Below are 16,837 nucleotides of genomic sequence, written 5' to 3'. Positions count from 1 at the left end.
GCACCAGCCCATTAGCCATGCATAAATCAGCTCGCACAGAGTAGAACCCTGGACAGACTCCTTTTGACCACCCATTCTGTATAAGGTGGGATACTTTCTGCAGCACTGGATCTTTTGTCGTCTCCTGTACAATTTGCTGCAACATGACATCTGATGCTGGGAGTGAGGCAGTTACCATGTTTACATGTGTTTCAGCCTCCTCGGCTGTAGCGCTGACTAACCTGTCACCACTTGGTGCTGGCGCTCGGGATAAAGCATCCGCAAGTACGATATATTTCCCAGGCGTGTAGATCAGCTCAAAATCATAGCGCTGCAACACCATCATCATGCGCTGAATTCTGGGTGACATGTCGTTGAGGTTCTTTTTTCTGATCGAGATGAGAGGTTTGTGATCAGTCTCTGCTGTAAAGGTTGGTAATCCATATACATAGCTGTGAAATTTTCCACACCCAAACACTAAGCCCAAAGTCTCTTTTTCAATTTGAGCATAGCGTTGTTCAGTTTCTGTCATTGATCTGGACGCATATGCTACAGGTTGCCACTTGTCTTTGTTCCTTTGGAGCAGAACTGCTCCCAAGCCATCTTTTGAGGCATCTGTTGAAATTTTTGTTGGCTTTGATGGATCAAAGAATGTCAAGACCGGCTCTGTAGTTACAGTTTCCTTCAATTTTTTCCACTCTTTCTCATGCCGGACCGTCCACTCGAACACTGTGTTGTGCTGTAGCCGCTCCCTTAGGCATGCTGTCTTGGAGGTAAGATTAGGAATGAACTTACCCAGAAAGTTGATCATCCCCATTGCTCACAAGACACCTTTTTTGTCAGTGGGTGCTGGCATATCCAATATGGCTTGTACCTTTGACTGATCAGGTTCCACCCCTTCACTTGTAACCTTCTCTCCCAGGAAGGTCATCTCTGAAACATCAAAGAGGCACTTGTCTCTATTCAGTTTAAGTCCATTCTTGTTAACTCTCCACAAAAGTTTCTCCAGCCTTTCATCATGTTGTTGCCTTGTATTTCCCCAGACTACGAGGTCATCTATGTAGACTCTGGTGCCTTCCAGCCCTTCGATCAGGGACTCCATTGCCCTGTGGAAGATCTCTGGTGCTGATTTAATTCCAAATGGGAGCCTCAAGAAACAGTAACGCCCAAATGGCGTGTTAAAGGTAGTGTACCTGCTGCTTTCTGGGTCTAGCCTCAGCTGCCAAAATCCATGTGATGCATCCAGTTTGCTAAAAAACTTAGCTCCTGCCATTTCACTCATTATTTCCTCTCTCTTAGGGATCTGATAATGCTCTCTTTTAATATTTTCATTTAGATCTTTGGGATCAAGGCAGACTCTTAAGGCACCTGTATTCTTTTTCTTGACACAAGTGATAGAGTTCACCCAGTCTGTGGGCTCTTCCACTCGTTCAATGACACCCATTTGAGTCATTCTTTCAAGCTCTTTTTTCAAACTTGTCCGTAATGGAGCAGGCACTCTCCTTGGGGCATGCACCACAGGCACGGCATCATCCTTGAGCTGGATTTTGTAGGTGTAAGGCAATGTTCCATGTCCTTTGAAGACTGAAGGAAATTTACTGATAATGTCTGAACTTCCTTCATGCCCTTGGTGTTCCAGTCTTTTGCCTTGTTTGGCTTCTTTCGTGGTGTCAGTATTAATCTGATAGATCCTCTTTACTAGTCCCAAATCCTCAGATGTTTTATCTCCTAAAAGTGACTCGTGTCCATCAGGTACGATGGTGAACAAAATGTTATGCTGTTTGCCTTTTGCTGTCACTTTAAGTCTGCATCCTCCTTTTGTTTGTATTGGCTGGTTATTGTAGGCCCTCAGCGGCGTGACTTTCTCTGTAAATCTTCTAGGCTTCTCAGTCAGTGCCTTGAAATCCTTCTCATTGATCAAGTTAGCTTTGGCCCCTGTCTCAATTTTAAATGTTACCAATGTCCCATTGACTAACAGTGGAGCAGTCCATTTATCATCTGTGACTGAACTAACACTTTGGCCAGTGTTATGTCTTGAAGACTGTGCATTGACATCTTCTTCATGTGACACCATCTTAATGAAAAATGTTTCACTTAGATCATCATTGTCATCTGTGTTTTCCTGCACAGTGTGTACTTTTTGTCCCTTGTTTTTGGAGAGACACATTTTTGCATAATGGTTTTGTCCTTTACATTTTGCACATTTTTTTCCATATGCGGGACATTGTTTTGGTCTGTGTTTCTCTCCGCATCTCTTGCAAGTGAACATTTCATTGTCACACGTTTTGTTTTTGTTGTCGTTGTTTTTGAATTTACTCCATGGCTTTCTTTTAATCGACACTGCATTCACTGCCTCATTTTCCTGTTGCGCTGCTCCTTGAACAGGCTCTCTAAACGTCAGTACATGTTGTCGTGCTAGCTCACTGGCTTGACTTATCTTTATAGCACTTTCCAGCGTTAGTTCTGTTTCTCTCAACAGTTTCTCTCGGAGCTTCTTCTCATTAGTTCCAAACACTATTTGATCTCGTATCATAGAGTCTCTGAGATCACCAAAATTGCAGGACTGAGCTTTGATCTTGAGGTCTGTGAGAAAAGTATCAAATGACTCACCCTGATGCTGTAAGCGTGAGCGAAAGACGTATCTCTCGTATGTTTCATTTTTCTTTGACAGACAGTGCTCGTCAAATTTCTTCATGACTTCATCAAAGTTATCTTTGTCCTCGGGCTGAGCAAACACAAAAGTGTTGAAGACCTCTATTGCTTCTGTGCCGGCGATGGTGAGCAGCATGGCTATTTTTCTTTCATCTGCCCGTCGATCCACTCCGACAGCTGCAATATACAGTTTGAACTGCTGTTTGAAAGTCCTCCAACTTGCATCCACGTTTCCAGTCAGTTTCAACGGACTTGGCGGTTTTATTGCATCCATCTTGTTGCGTTGCTTCTTATTCTTAACCCGTCTCCTGGTACCATGTAATGTTCTTATTCCTCTATGAATAAAACATCAAGAATTGCTCCTGGTGCTAGCTGTTTATTATTCTTTCTACAACGATCACTTTCTTCTTCTACTCTGTATATCTTATTGATTCCAGAGCGCCCCCTGTGGGTAGCTTCAACAATAGCAACTATCATTACAGGCCGGACCAGAACACTCTGTTTTCCTGCAGTGTAAAGACGTTTAACTACACATTTAATCTCTGCTACATCTTAATGTGGTAAAAACAGAGTAGTGCATCCATTTTTGGACTCCTTCACATTTTTCAAAGTAGTCCCCTGGGCCAGATTGGAGTCTTTATTGAGCTTATTCTGGCCCTCAGGCCTTATGTGTGACACCTCTGATCTACACCAAGATCCAAGAAAGTCCTTGGTAAAACTAAAAACGCAGCTGCAGCAGTATTAAGGATGTACAAAAGCAGGTAAAGCACCACTAAATACAACCACAATGGCTGTCCGTCTGCAGTGATGCCACTGACAGTGCACTGCTTTCATCATCTACCTCTTAAAAACAGACGATTCAGAGCCGGCGGTATTCTTGTCTGTAGGAATTTTTGTGACAGCTTGCTCTCAAATTTGCTGAAGAGCACGAACAGAAGCCTAACGAACACCGGGCGCAGGCTAAATGCTTCAGCTTCAGCTCCAGTATGTTTCTTGTGAACATGACCAATACATAGCGCAGAGGTTGGAGCGTGATGATATGGACCTGGACGAGTGCAAAAGGGAGACAACATTTATAGGCGGCACAGACAATGCCTGAATGCTGGCTGACAAGATGACTTCCGTCTCCTAAAGCTTGGCAGAAGATGAATATTCCAGCATAAAAAGGATCCACAGAGCTCTGCCAGAATCACACAAGAGTTTCTAAAACTATTACTTGACCAAGCATTTCACCTGCCTTTAGTCAAATAAAAAACCTTTGGGGTGTTTCAGAAAAAGGAAAGGTGAGGCAGCACATCCTCTCCATCAAAGACGAGCAGGAGGAAAAAAAAGAGTCTCAGAAGAATGGCAGAACATTTCTTCAGAAATTTGCACAATAGCAGCATGAAAAATAAAGGTGGACATAAGAAGTGTTGAAAAAAAACTGCTTCAGATCTGAGCTCCTTTTGTGGGCCGCGTCTTTTTACTGCAGTAAACCTCAAACGGTGGTTCTAATTTTCAATAAGAGCAATTACCCCGCCCTTCAAATTGGTGCAATTATTTTGAGGTGATAACATTTTCAATCTTTTGACATCTACGTGCTACCGCAGAGCGATGCACTCGCTCCTGTTGTATACTGCGCACTCTCTCTGTGCCGTCTCACCCACTCTCGCTGGCTAGGACACTATTTGAGTGGGAGAGAGGAACAAATCTTGCCTGCCGGGCTGCTACGGCTGCTGCTTCCTATGTAGACCCACCCAGTGTGTCACAGCTGAAACATTTGAGAGTGAGGGTGGCAATTAGGCGATGCGCTCTGACAGATGTAATACTGGCAGTCACACAGAGCTGCCAATTTTCCAAAGAATTAGCAGATGGAAGAAGGTACAGGCCACAGAGAGTACGCATCAGAGGCAGTTCAGCCTGGAAAGCCTGCACTTTTATAAAAAAGTCTTGTTTATAAAAAAATTAGATTTGAAATCAGCAGCAGCAGCAACAACTGCTTAGATGTTAGGTATAATAGAAGTAAACTGTAACCTAACTCAACTAACCAACGAGGCAAAGCGTTGAAAGCTAAACTGCGGCATAAACGTAGTTTCTAACGGACAAGATTAAAAATTCCATTGAGATAAAGTCGACCTGTTCCACTCTCAGGAGGCTGCAGCTGACGGATGTGTACATCAGCCGCCTCTTTATCTCCAGGATGACTGATCTGTGGGAGACATGAGGACATCCAGCTGCACCGAAATGTTAATAAGACAGTGTGCTAAGCGCTTTCCCCCTTTTTTCCCCTTAAAACCCACCTTCCAAAAAAACAGGAAGAAAAGTCTTTGATTGAAAAATATTCACAAAGCATTACAACAGAGAAAATACTCGACCATTGTGACATCCCTAATTGTTTCAGCACAAAAAGGAAAGCACTCTAAATAAGTACTTAAGAGATTTCTGTTTTTCTAAGAGGCTCAGAGGTTAGAGAAGCAGGCCAGTTTTTCATTGGGCCTTTTCAGAATAACTGCCTCTGTCTGCCTGGTAATTAGTGCTGTGTGTGTGTGTTTGTGTGGGCGAAGATTTAAAGTCCTTCTAACCTGGCATGTGTGTCTCTGAGGGCTTCTCTGTAAAAGAAATTATGACATCTCCATTAAATCGGCCGTATTTAGCAATTACTCTGCAATCTGACCGGTGAACCCTGAACACCGTGTACTGTGAGCCTGTAAGTGGATTGTGTGATTTGACCCCCTCTCTTCACTGGTATTATTCAGTAATATTTATGTCATTTATCTACACAGTGTGAGCCTGGACGAAACACAGGAGTGCCATGAGACAGACGTGTCCGCAGGAGCTATTTAAGTCGTGACCTTTCTCTTGCAGAGCAACCTGACATTTAGACCACTTGACAACATGGCAGTGGACCTTTGTGCAAACAAAACTCACAAGATGCTTGATATGGTATGTGCTGATTTCAGCCAAACAGAAAGAAATGTCTGCTGACAAATAGTTTTTGGTTCAGAAGAATTTTTTTTTTTACAAAGTCACTTTTGTCTTGCTACAGTCATTCAATGGGAGAAACAGTTTGACAGGCCTTCTGTGTCTGGTAACTGTTAGACCAAGTTACAACCATAGTCTGTATATAAAAGATGGATGCACCTGTTGAACCTCTGCAAAAATCCCTTAAACCCAATTCTTTCTACTGGAGTAGACTCCTTTGGATGCACAAAGGAATCTTTTTTTAGTACTTAGGGATGAGTTGATTCTTGTTCTGTAACTTACTGTAGGTAGTATTGTGATTTTCACTTAAATAGTTTATATGCTTTACTAAGTCTGAAAGGTGAAAAACAGGTTTTTAATGCAAAATGATGTTTAAACTGTTGCTTTTATGTAATACATCTATATAAACACAGTTTTTTCCTCCACTAACTTTCTATATTGTGTTCTTGTGTGCCCCCACTCCTTTGTTCTTGGTCTCCCTCTGTGACATACATTAAAATGCCACTTCAAGGAAGTTACCCGCATCTTTAAAATACAGTCTATTAATGACTCAGGGAAGGTTTCAGCAGTCACTTGTACCATTATCTCTTCACGTAATGATAGTAAGCCAGCAAGATGTGACAAACTGATTTGTCCTTAATGTCGACTTCATTTAAATCAAATTTTATCCTTAGAAACTCACTTGTATTGTGCCTGGAAATGCTCCTGGACAAAGCTGTGCTGGACTCTGGGCTGCTGTGACTGGGATGGATCAGGAGACGGCACTTCCTCAGCTCCAACAGGGCCCTGCGGCACAAAGGAGGCCACACATAAACACAGAAAGTCTATCCCATTCTCACATTTATTATATATATATACACTGCAAAAGTTGTTAGGCATTGTTAATGAGACAGCAAATGTGTACTTTAAAGGTAAATTGAGTAAAATATCACCAGTAGATGTCAGTAGATTGCAGACAACCACCCATCGAATTCTGTTGTTTTTTTTTTTACCCCTTCCTAATTCAAGTGTATAATCTTAGCTATGGGGGATGATGTAGGACAAACAACCTCGGTTGCCATCCATCTGTAGTGAACTGTTATGTGTCCATATCTATCTACTCTGGAAGAAGCTGTAAAACCTTGTGAAAGTAATCTGAAGAGATAGTGAAGCTTAGTAGCAACAGCTAATGAAACTTTCTTTGAAGTGGATCCAACATTGTTGGATTTGGACGCTTAATAAATAAACTCTCATACGATGTGAGAGTGTAATCAACCTTTTTGAAGGAAAGTGTGATTTTTTTTCTGTTAGCTAACAACCAGCTGTTTTTTTTTTTTAGCTAGCTTTGTGTCAGATGCCCGAAGACAGGATGGTTGCATGTCTTATTTTCTGAGTAACTGTAAAAATACCAGGAATAAATCAACATGTTTACGCACGTTTTTGTGTGCTAGAGCCCTGACTTCAGTTTAGGAGACAAGGCTTGAGGTAAGGAGGAAGTGGATGAGGTGGAAATGAAGGAGGAAACAGAGCAGCGTTAGAGGAAGAGAAAGAAAATATACTGTACATGTACAAATGTTAAACAGCCGATTAGGTGTTAATCGATGTCCATCTCGGTCACTGAACAAAGGCATTTGCACGTTTTTACTTTGCTTTTTAAAAAACCTTTAAAAGAGTGCTCCGTCCTAAATATAACCCCTTCAAGAAGCCTTTATTTTTATTTTATCAAATTCTTACAAATGGGAGGAAGCTGGCCTTGGATGGAGATAAAAGTAGAGAAGTTTAAAAAAAGGAGTGAGCAGCCAAAGAATTGCAAGGTCACACTAAATGTGTGGGATGAAACACGCTGGGAGGATCATAAGCAATGCTGACGACACAACTATGTGAACAATCTTCTGCATCAGTTTGCAGATGAATTCATGTTTTCCTAATTACAAACCATAAGCAATAAACGTTTGAATAATGTGCCTTTCACTTCATAATGCTGCCAAAATGTATAGATCTGTTTGGCTGTGTGCGTAAACCAAAGTTATGTGACGGGCTGAGAAGAACACAGTAGTGTTTGTTGTGCTTTAATGCCTAGTGCATCATATTTGATACACAGAAAGAGACTTCTGCATCATCAGTGTAATCCCCCCCATGAAAAACCTCAATAAATGACAAAATACATTAGAAAAAAAGAAAATATGAAAATCGTTTTTTAAAATTTGTCAGCAGGTTTAATAAAAACTCAAGACACTGAATTTTCTGGCAGTTATTTGATGGTTTAGGCTTTAAAGGGGTTAATAATGACACACTTTAACTAAAATTTAAAAGTGCTGAACGTTATGACACGTAGTCACACAGTGATATTTCTGTGCTGTATTGACTCATTCACACCTTTTCAGGCAGGGGAAAATAAAAGCTGGAAAACATTCTTTAAGTGGTTCTGCTTTAAAAGGGCATAATGTGGCATACAGACCTGCTGCTAGCATTCCTCTGCTCACACGCTATCAGTCCCACAATAGCCTGGTGTAAAAAGTCAGGTACTTGAGACTGCATTAAGTCATCATATCATCTCGGTGCTTTTTACGCCAGGCTGGCAGAGCCAAATGGAAATGCACTCTCTGAGCCTTCTCTGTTGACCCACACTCTCGCTCTGTTTACTATTCCTCAAGTTTCTAGCTACTGGTCCCGTACTGGCTGCCGCTGTTCCCAGGCTGGCAGCTCGACCATGACGTCCCCTCACAAAGTTAAAAAAGGGGGTTTTGAATTTCTAAAGGGGAGAGGGAGGTGGAGGGTGTGTGCGTTTGTTTGTCTGTGAGGTGCACTCAGAGTAACGGAAGACTCCTTTGCAGTTTGCCAGCATTTCCAAATGCTGACTCTATTCTTCTGAAAGCATTTGAGCTCACAGAGACCCCAGCCTGAAACCTGACCACCCTGCTGCACTGTGCTTTAAGAGGAGCACAATGACAAACCTCTACCTCCTCTCTTTTCATGGAGTCGAGGAGCTTTCATATCTTCCTGTCACGGAAGGATTAACCAAAAGCGGAGGTTCAACACGGCTGATCTTCCAGTTACCGCTTTATGTACAACAAGCAGTGAGAGCTTGAGAGTGCAGCCTGTCGTGCATTTGCATTTCGAGCTGACATCAAGCGCAGCATTTTACTCCCTCTTTTTCTTCCACATGCTTGCTAATGGATTCCACTGCTATCTTTATGGAAAGATAAAAAGCAACACCGAGGCCACAGAGTTCAAACACAGTTGGTCTTATCACCTCTCTGGAAACCCATGCCCTGCCGTGTCAGTAGACTGCAAGGTGTTAGATGTGTGCTAACAGTAGCTGTTGACGGCGTGGACATTTAAACACAGTGAGGAAGTGGGGGCAGCTTATGTGCCTTCTGATATGGGGTTCTGAAGAGTTATCTAAATGATCGTGGTCAGATATCAGTTCCCACAGAGGAAGCTGCGTCTGCTGCTGGTTTAAGAAATTGTTTTACAGGTTGGGAAATGACCCCAGCAGAACAGGGGGGCCATCTCAAGGGATGGCATGCACAAGTCTGAAATTGAGATGCTATCTTTGAAATTGCTTGTCAGAAAAATGTGCCATCTTTCAACCTGATAAAACTGTAACTAAACAGACAGGCAACAGAGAGAGAAAAAAAATTCACCCAGCTATTTATAGAGCCACGAAGGAAAAGAGAGAAAAAAACCCGACATAAAATGTCACTACTTTTCTGACACTTACCTTTCAGTATTTGAAGCAAACACACACACAAATGTTCCCTACTCTTTACAAATATTTTCATTTTGCTTGTGTCTCATTACGACATTTGTGACAAGCAGAGGCTCATCCAAGGGGAAACTGTTTTACCAGTCCAGTTTAATTTTATTTTATTTACACAGCTGCTTTATATTGTAAGGTAAAGACTCAACAATAATACAGAGAAAACCCCAACAATCTGATGACCCGAGCACTTGGTGACAGTGGGAAGGAAAAACTCTCTTTTAACAGGAAGAAGACTGCAGCAGTGATAAGGAGTCAGGCTAGCAGCATTATGGCTTTCATTTGTACACGTACAGTAGAATTACTGCTTTAAAGTCTCTTTTGGGTTGGTTTTGTGTTTATACCTAAAAAAAAATCTAAGAAAGATTACTTGTGTATTCTCATTGGGACAGGTATATAGAACTGTAGCCTAAGGTTTATATAGCTATCAATTTAGAGTGTAATGTAAAATTAATGTAATGAATGGCATAACAAATTACTTTCTCCAGGGAGTATGTATGATAAAAAACTGCACTGCTTTTTTATGACAAGTTATGCGTAATGTGTAATACGTTACTTTTTAGAGTAATGACCCCAAGACTGGGTCTAACCTCGTTGGAAAACTCAAAAGTAAAGTGTGGAACAATTCACACATTTAATGCTCAACTTGGTTGTGAACTGAGGACAGCTGTCTAATCTTCACCCTGCAGGAGGAGGGCACATCATCAGCACAGAAGGTACCTCTTCTAGTTAGCCAGCTAACAGCAACAGCTTTGTTAATGTCATGTCAAGGCAGACAGTGTGGAGTGGAAAGCAGTGGACCCAAATACAGATGAACGAAATGTGGAAACGTAACTGTATTATAACAAATGCCGTGCCTTTTATTGACGCCGAAAAACAGAAGATGAACCAAACATAAGAAACAGACAAATGAGAAACTAACCACAAAAACCTAAACTGGGGAAACTAAATACACAAAAACCAGGAACACTAGGAAACACACAAATACCTGAGACATGGGACGTTAGTGATGGATGATAAGCAGACAATCAGACGAAGACAAAGTGCTTAAATACACAGAGGAATAATGAGGGAATGAGACAGCAGGAGAGCATAGCTGGGAGTAATCACGTACAACAAGACCGTGAGGAAGCAAAGCTGAAAACACTAACATAGCACATGAGACCGTCAAAGTAAAACAGGAAACATGAGACAGGCACAGAGACACGGACTTGACACTGAAACGATGAGAAGCATAGACATGAAAGCATAACTTGATTAAACGTGACAGAAGGAACACAGGGGAGACAGAAACCTAAAGACTAGAAATCACCATAAATACTAAGGAATAACTAAAAGAGCCAGAAATACAACACACTGAGAAACCACTAAATCAAAGGGCACTGGGTCACCAGACCCCGGACATGTCAGGCATTAATGTTCCACCATTAACATTACTGTTAGTATTAACTGTGGTCTTCAATAGAGAAAATATGTGTAGCTATAGTTTCTTTTTATTTGAAACAACATTGCTAAGAATTGAAGTCAGATTGAAGTCATTTCAATCTGGGCTACCTTTTAACAGCAGGTTCCCTCGTGGGGCTAGTGCTGACCTATCACTGGTGGCAGTGCTTCTAACGTTACTGCATCCCTGTGGCTGTTAGGCTGCTGTTACACACTGGGTCTTCATAGTTTTACATGGTAACACAAGAAGGGTGGTATCACCCCACCCTTCTTGTTGCAACTGACCAGTCATATATCTGTGATATTGTAGCCTTGTAACTGTGTGGACAAATACAATAACATGGCTTGTCCCTAAGTAGAAGTAGGATGAAAAAAACACAGGGTCATGGTGGATATGTGGGCCACACATGAGACTTTCACCCAGAAGAATGGAGCTTGTGTCCCGCGTCAAACCTGAGGTCAATGATAGTTGTTTTGTTTTTTCAGTTTGACTCAGTATAGCCACCAAAACTACCTGAATAGATTTTGAAAATAAAATCCTGGATGAAAATTTTCTTCTGTTTCTTTGATGTCCTGGGAATGAGAATGTGTTGGGAACACAATGTAGCGCGTTTTCAATCCAGATCTGTTTGAACTGGTGAATTCTGATGCATTTTCATTGTGAAGACTGTTAATTTAGCTGGACCAAAGGTAAAAGGAGAGTCTCAGAGTGCATATGGACTTTGTTATGGATACTTTAAAGTAAATTCTTTTGATTTTGGCACACTAATCCAGTATTAAATTAATCTGGTAAGGGGAACTCCAAAGAACTGGCCCCTCTGACTTATAGAGTCAGTCAGAAGAAGAACACTGCCAAGAACAAACTAAGTTGCTAAACAGAGAAAAGACCCCAAAATGAAATCGAAATAAAAACCAAGGCCAGTCATATCTACAAAAGCAACATTGGGAAATGTAAACACAAAAATGTGCAGCTGCCAATATCCGAGATATGTAAAGCCTGAGAATTGTCTACCTCTGCTTAATTCAATAAGCCTCAATGCCAGGAGAGGGGCATGTGCCAGTGCCTGAGGAGCAAGGAGTAAATTAAAACTCAAATCCCTCACCCTGGCACCTTGGAGTGCTGTAATTGATTTCTGGGATTTAGATAAATGACAAAGATACGGCACGCAACTGAGTGGTGGGCTGGAGGCCGACCGCCAGCTCAGCACTGTCAGCAGGAGGCCAGAGTTCACGAAGTGTGATTTTTTTAAGTCGGCTGAAAGAAGAACAGAGAGTGAGGCCACAATGATTGAGAGCGAGTCGTGATAAGCAAATTGTTGTGCGGTTGGCTGCTCAGCATCAGACAGCCGCCTGGAAAGAGTCAATTTCTAGAAAAATCAGAGAACGCTAGCTGATTTAAAAGCAGAGGTCAGGTTTCTTGGTAGTTACTCATGCTGGAAACAAAAATATGTCATTGCCTTAGTGTAAGTACATTACTGACTAGGATTGTGATGGTGTATTAAATGGATTCCAATCGTTTGGTTTGGTAAATAAAAAAAACATCTTATTTTGCTATGCCCTTTAAGCCAAACATTTACAACATGCTGACAGCGCTGGCCGATTCATGTCTGAGTGACACGACAGGCACAAGTGATGTTCACTATGTCTAAGTGATGATATAAAAGTCATGTTTCATGTTACTGCAAAGCTTTAAAAGCTGCAGCTGCAGCCACCCTGCATCCAGCATGGCAGAAGCTGAGCAGACACCCTGCCAATTTTAAGAAATGTGTATAATGTGTTAACTCACACTACATACTGAGTTTATGCTATGCTCATGGTCTGAATTTGCAACATCACAGTGCAGAGCTCATATTCAGCAGAAATACCAAGGCCTTCTGCCTTCTTATTGTTTTCTGTGCAATAATAATATACCTGTGATACAAAGGGTCATACCAAAAGAAGAACTTTATGTAATGTTACACCACTTGTAGAAGCTGCTTTTGGAAGTTTGCCTATAGTGTTTTAGGCACCCTTGGCAAAAGCACTACATTTACTCACAATACGTTTCAGCAGTGTGGATGTAGACACCGATGACTAGCGCACTACCACATCTCTGTTAAAGACTGTTGACTGCTGGACATCTGTACTTCAGCACGAAAGCCTGAAATCACACAGATTAACAGTGCACTCTCATCCCATTGGAGAGGCTTTCAATAATTCACCCCCCAAAAAAGCGTTGCTGGGAGTGATTCATCTGTGAGTGGATCCACTGTAAAAGAACTCAGGCGCTTTTACTCCACTGTGGCGAAAACCCAGGAAATGTGGCACCCCTCCCATCCTAACAGACCACCCATCTCATCCTGATGGGGGGAGATGATCGTATAGGAGGGGGTGAGTGTTCTTAGTAATGGCCCTGATGTGAATAATTTAAACAAACCCTGGAAATGCACAGGAACGGACACTGGAGAAAGCACTATGAGGAAGTGATTGAGAACAAGCCACAACAGCACCTAAATCCCCATGGCGATCGTAACAGAGAGGGTCAGAAAAGGATAGACAGCGATATAGGGCAGCTGTAAAGACACACATATGCATGCATTTATTGATATAAGTAGTGAGTCAGTAGTGTACTCAGCTGACAAAAAGACTGTTGATAAATAATGGACGGTCTCTTTCAACACCACCTGCTGTTGCACGGTTATCTCTCTATAAATAGTCTCAATAACTGATTCTGGGAGCTTTTCTCTCTGACCCTTTTGGCCCATTACATCCTCCCCAGGCGATCGCTCGTTGTGGGGTACATTCATATTTATTTGCTCAGCGTCCAGACATAAGGGCTTGGACTCTAAGTGACCTCATGGTTGTAACTGAATGACGGCTATGTGCTGCACATCTTAACAGTATAATGGCTTCAGTCTGCTCTAGTTTTGACTGACTTTGATCTTCCACAGTTTCCACAAATCAGAAATGATCAAGACAGCCTGTGCTGCTAGGCAACAGCCACGGAAACATGTACACTGCTTTAAAAAAAGTTAAAGAAAAACTTTGAAAACATCAGATCTCAATGGGGAAAAATTAAGCTGGATATCTATAAGGACTGGGTAAGGTGTAAGAAACAAAAGGATGCCACATTGTTTGATGGAAATGAAAATTATCAACTTCACAAGGCTGAATTCAAAGGCAACTCGAAAATCAAAGTGCAAAAAATAATGGAGCAGGCTAGTCCAGTCTAACAGTGGGTCTAAGGATGTTATCCTGATACCTAATGGCACCTGTCTGCATCTTTTTCTTTCTCCCGCTCTCTCTCATCTATCTTGTCAATGACCCTCACCAACCTGTCCTCCCATCTGCCATCTGTTTGTGTAGCAGCTTAGTCTACCACTGCCTCATGAAAACCTTGGAGCTCAGTTGCAATAAGATGCTCATCCTTGTTACTACCATCTTCACCACTTCTTCAATCATGTGCTGTTAGAGATTTGCTTCTATGCTTCTGAAATAATCAAGTAATCAATTGGCTTTGTTTTGCATCTTATATGTTGTCATGGCAATGACATCACTTTATGGATGGATAAATTGATCAGTAGATAAAATAAAGCATTTGATAGCTGCTCTGGTCTGTGAGACTGAGAGACACAGATTTATAGATGAACATTTCCTTTTTTTCCCAGCTAAGGTGGGCTTGCGTCACCGTGCATCAGGAGGACAAACCTCTCTACTACTTGAGCTGGAGCCACAACAATAGGCGTTCGCCCGACATGAGGCCAAGTTGTCAACTCTTTGCACTGAGGGGGAGGGGTTTCACATTACACTAACCAGTCACTGAACATCAACGTCCCCCTGCTTTACAGCCATGGTGCTGCAGTGCTAATCAATAGCATTCCCACAGCATTCACTGGACTGATTACTTTTCAGCAGAGAAAGCGCTGTTTCCTCTCACAATGCCACATGAATTACTCAACAGAGCAGTGTGTGCTGATTCAAAGTTCTGGACCAAGGCAGAATAGACAGATGACATGGATTCTAATATTTCTTCTTGTGTTGTGCTGTCAATGGGTTTTGCAATTTTCTTCACATTCAGATCATCCTATCATTTTCCTGAGCTATCACCAATAACAGATCCACTGCTCCCACTCGCCACACAAACAGTGCAGAGTGGGAGCATGAACCTGTGTGAGATATGGACATGTGACACACTCTCCAGATGCTTCATTACATACACCTTGCTAGCACTTGGTTGAGCCCCCTGACACCTTCAGAGGTGCCCTAATTCTTCATGGCATAGATTCAACAAGGTGATGGAAATATTCCTCAGAGATTTTGGTTCATATTGACCTGACTTGTTGACTTGTTGGCTGAGAATTTCCCAAAGGTGCCCTATTGGAGTGAGATCAGGTGACTGTGGAGGCCATTTGAGTTTGAACTCATCGTCGTGTTCAGGAAGCAGGTTTGAGATGATTACTTTGTGACATTATCATTATTATCATTATCTTTAATCCAAATTCTGACCCTACCATCTGAATGTTGCAACAGAAATCAAGCCTGTGTGAACAGCTTCTTGTTGCTAGCTGACTGGAATAACACCCGTCATGGTCTTCCGCTGCTGTAGGCAGCATGTCTGATGGTTCAGGATTTGGCTTGTTGTGTGTTCAGAGATTCGTCCAATTGTTACGCATACCACAGCTGTAATGCGGGATTATTTGAGCTACTGTTGCCTTTTAATCAGCTCAAAGCACTCTGACCATTCTCTGACCTCATCAAAAAGGTATTTTCAACCAGAGAACTGCTGCTCAATGGATACTTCAAAGTTCAAAGTTAAGTTTTGAATTTACTTTAAAGGCAATTCACTTGCTGGGCCCATGTCCGGATTGTAGGTTTAACAGCATTTTAGTAGGTAAAGGTGATTGGCTTGGACATGAATTGAGCTGCAGTTTGGAGAAGGCCTCGAAGGGGACTGGCAGCATCCCCCAGGCAGATCCTCATGTACTAAATAGGCACATCATCCGACGTGCAAACAGCATAGTGAAAGGCACTTTCCACCCCTCACATGCATTGTTCTCCCTCTTCCCATCTGGCAGTAGTAGTATAGTCTTGTATAATATAGTACTGTATAGTTAGTAATTAGTACCTTTTTATCCCTTAATTTTACCGAAATTTAGCATGTTATTTATTTGTAATTTCTAGTTTTATATCTCTTGGAGATATATCTTTTATATACACCATGAGGGGCTTGGGGTGAAACAGCCTTGTTGTAAGCTGTATGCTCTGTATACTGTTGTATTGACAATAAAGCTCTTGAATCTTGAGAAGTGAAGAAGTAAAAGAAAAAGGGCAGAGAGGATAGGGCACGTAAATGATAATGAACAGCTTGTAGAACTGGGGTAACCTATGTAGATGAGAACCGGAAGGAGCATGTTTGCAGGCGTGGTCACGCTCCTGAAATTCTCCAGAAAAACCAAAGCAATGAACTACGTGTGAATAAAACTAGCAAATATGTGATATTCTTTCTGATTTTGAAAGACATTATGTAAAATTATGTAAAAGCCACTGTGAGGGAGCTTTGTGTACTTGCTCTGCTAGTCTAAGAACATCATGACAGCAGAACACAGACCTATAAATGGATTTCATCATCATCATCATCATCATGATTATCATCATCACCAGATGGTAGAGAACGGGCTTTCAGCAAAAGAAATGAAAGCGACAGAAGGAAAAAATGATGCATCAGACAGACACGGTGACACGAGAACAAGCCAAGATGCAAAGCTGGTCAGAAAGCAGGCTATAATCATGTGGCCTAAAAGGTCTTGGTGTGGTGTAAACACAGTGTCTGAGTGACAGGTGCAGCATATCCACTAACCACGCTGTGAAAGACTAGGTAGTGTTTCTATCTTTCTGTTTGTTTTGCTTTGTGTTTTTAACCATTCAGTGTCATACGAATGAGTCATATTTTTAAAGCAGGTCATGAGCTGACTGTTATGCGTAACACTGAATAGGACATCAGTTTTGACAAAACAGCCCTTGCCCCAATAATTTGACCTCGGCGTGAGTCACAAAAACGAAAGACACTGACTAAGGGCTGCA

The 16,837-nt window shown here is 41.8% G+C and overlaps 1 protein-coding gene across 1 annotated transcript in view; it reads right to left on the bottom strand.

The window, feature by feature from the left end:
* The window catches only part of usp43b (ubiquitin specific peptidase 43b), a 94,174-nt gene that overhangs the window by 52,825 nt on the left and 24,512 nt on the right, over positions 1-16,837 (bottom strand). The window contains exon 3 of the mRNA XM_085453497.1: positions 6,275-6,378. Within this exon, the coding sequence (XP_085309623.1) occupies positions 6,275-6,378 (104 nt within the window). The remainder of the gene's footprint in view (positions 1-6,274; positions 6,379-16,837) is intronic.

This window comes from Copadichromis virginalis, linkage group LG4 (genome assembly GCF_057382275.1).
Source record: "Copadichromis virginalis isolate Kocher_CV1m ecotype Utaka linkage group LG4, C_Virginalis_male_GT1.1, whole genome shotgun sequence".
NCBI classification, from domain to species: domain Eukaryota; kingdom Metazoa; phylum Chordata; class Actinopteri; order Cichliformes; family Cichlidae; genus Copadichromis; species Copadichromis virginalis.
The sequence above is the reverse complement of the archived record's forward strand: the minus strand, read 5'-3'. Positions and strand labels throughout refer to the sequence as shown.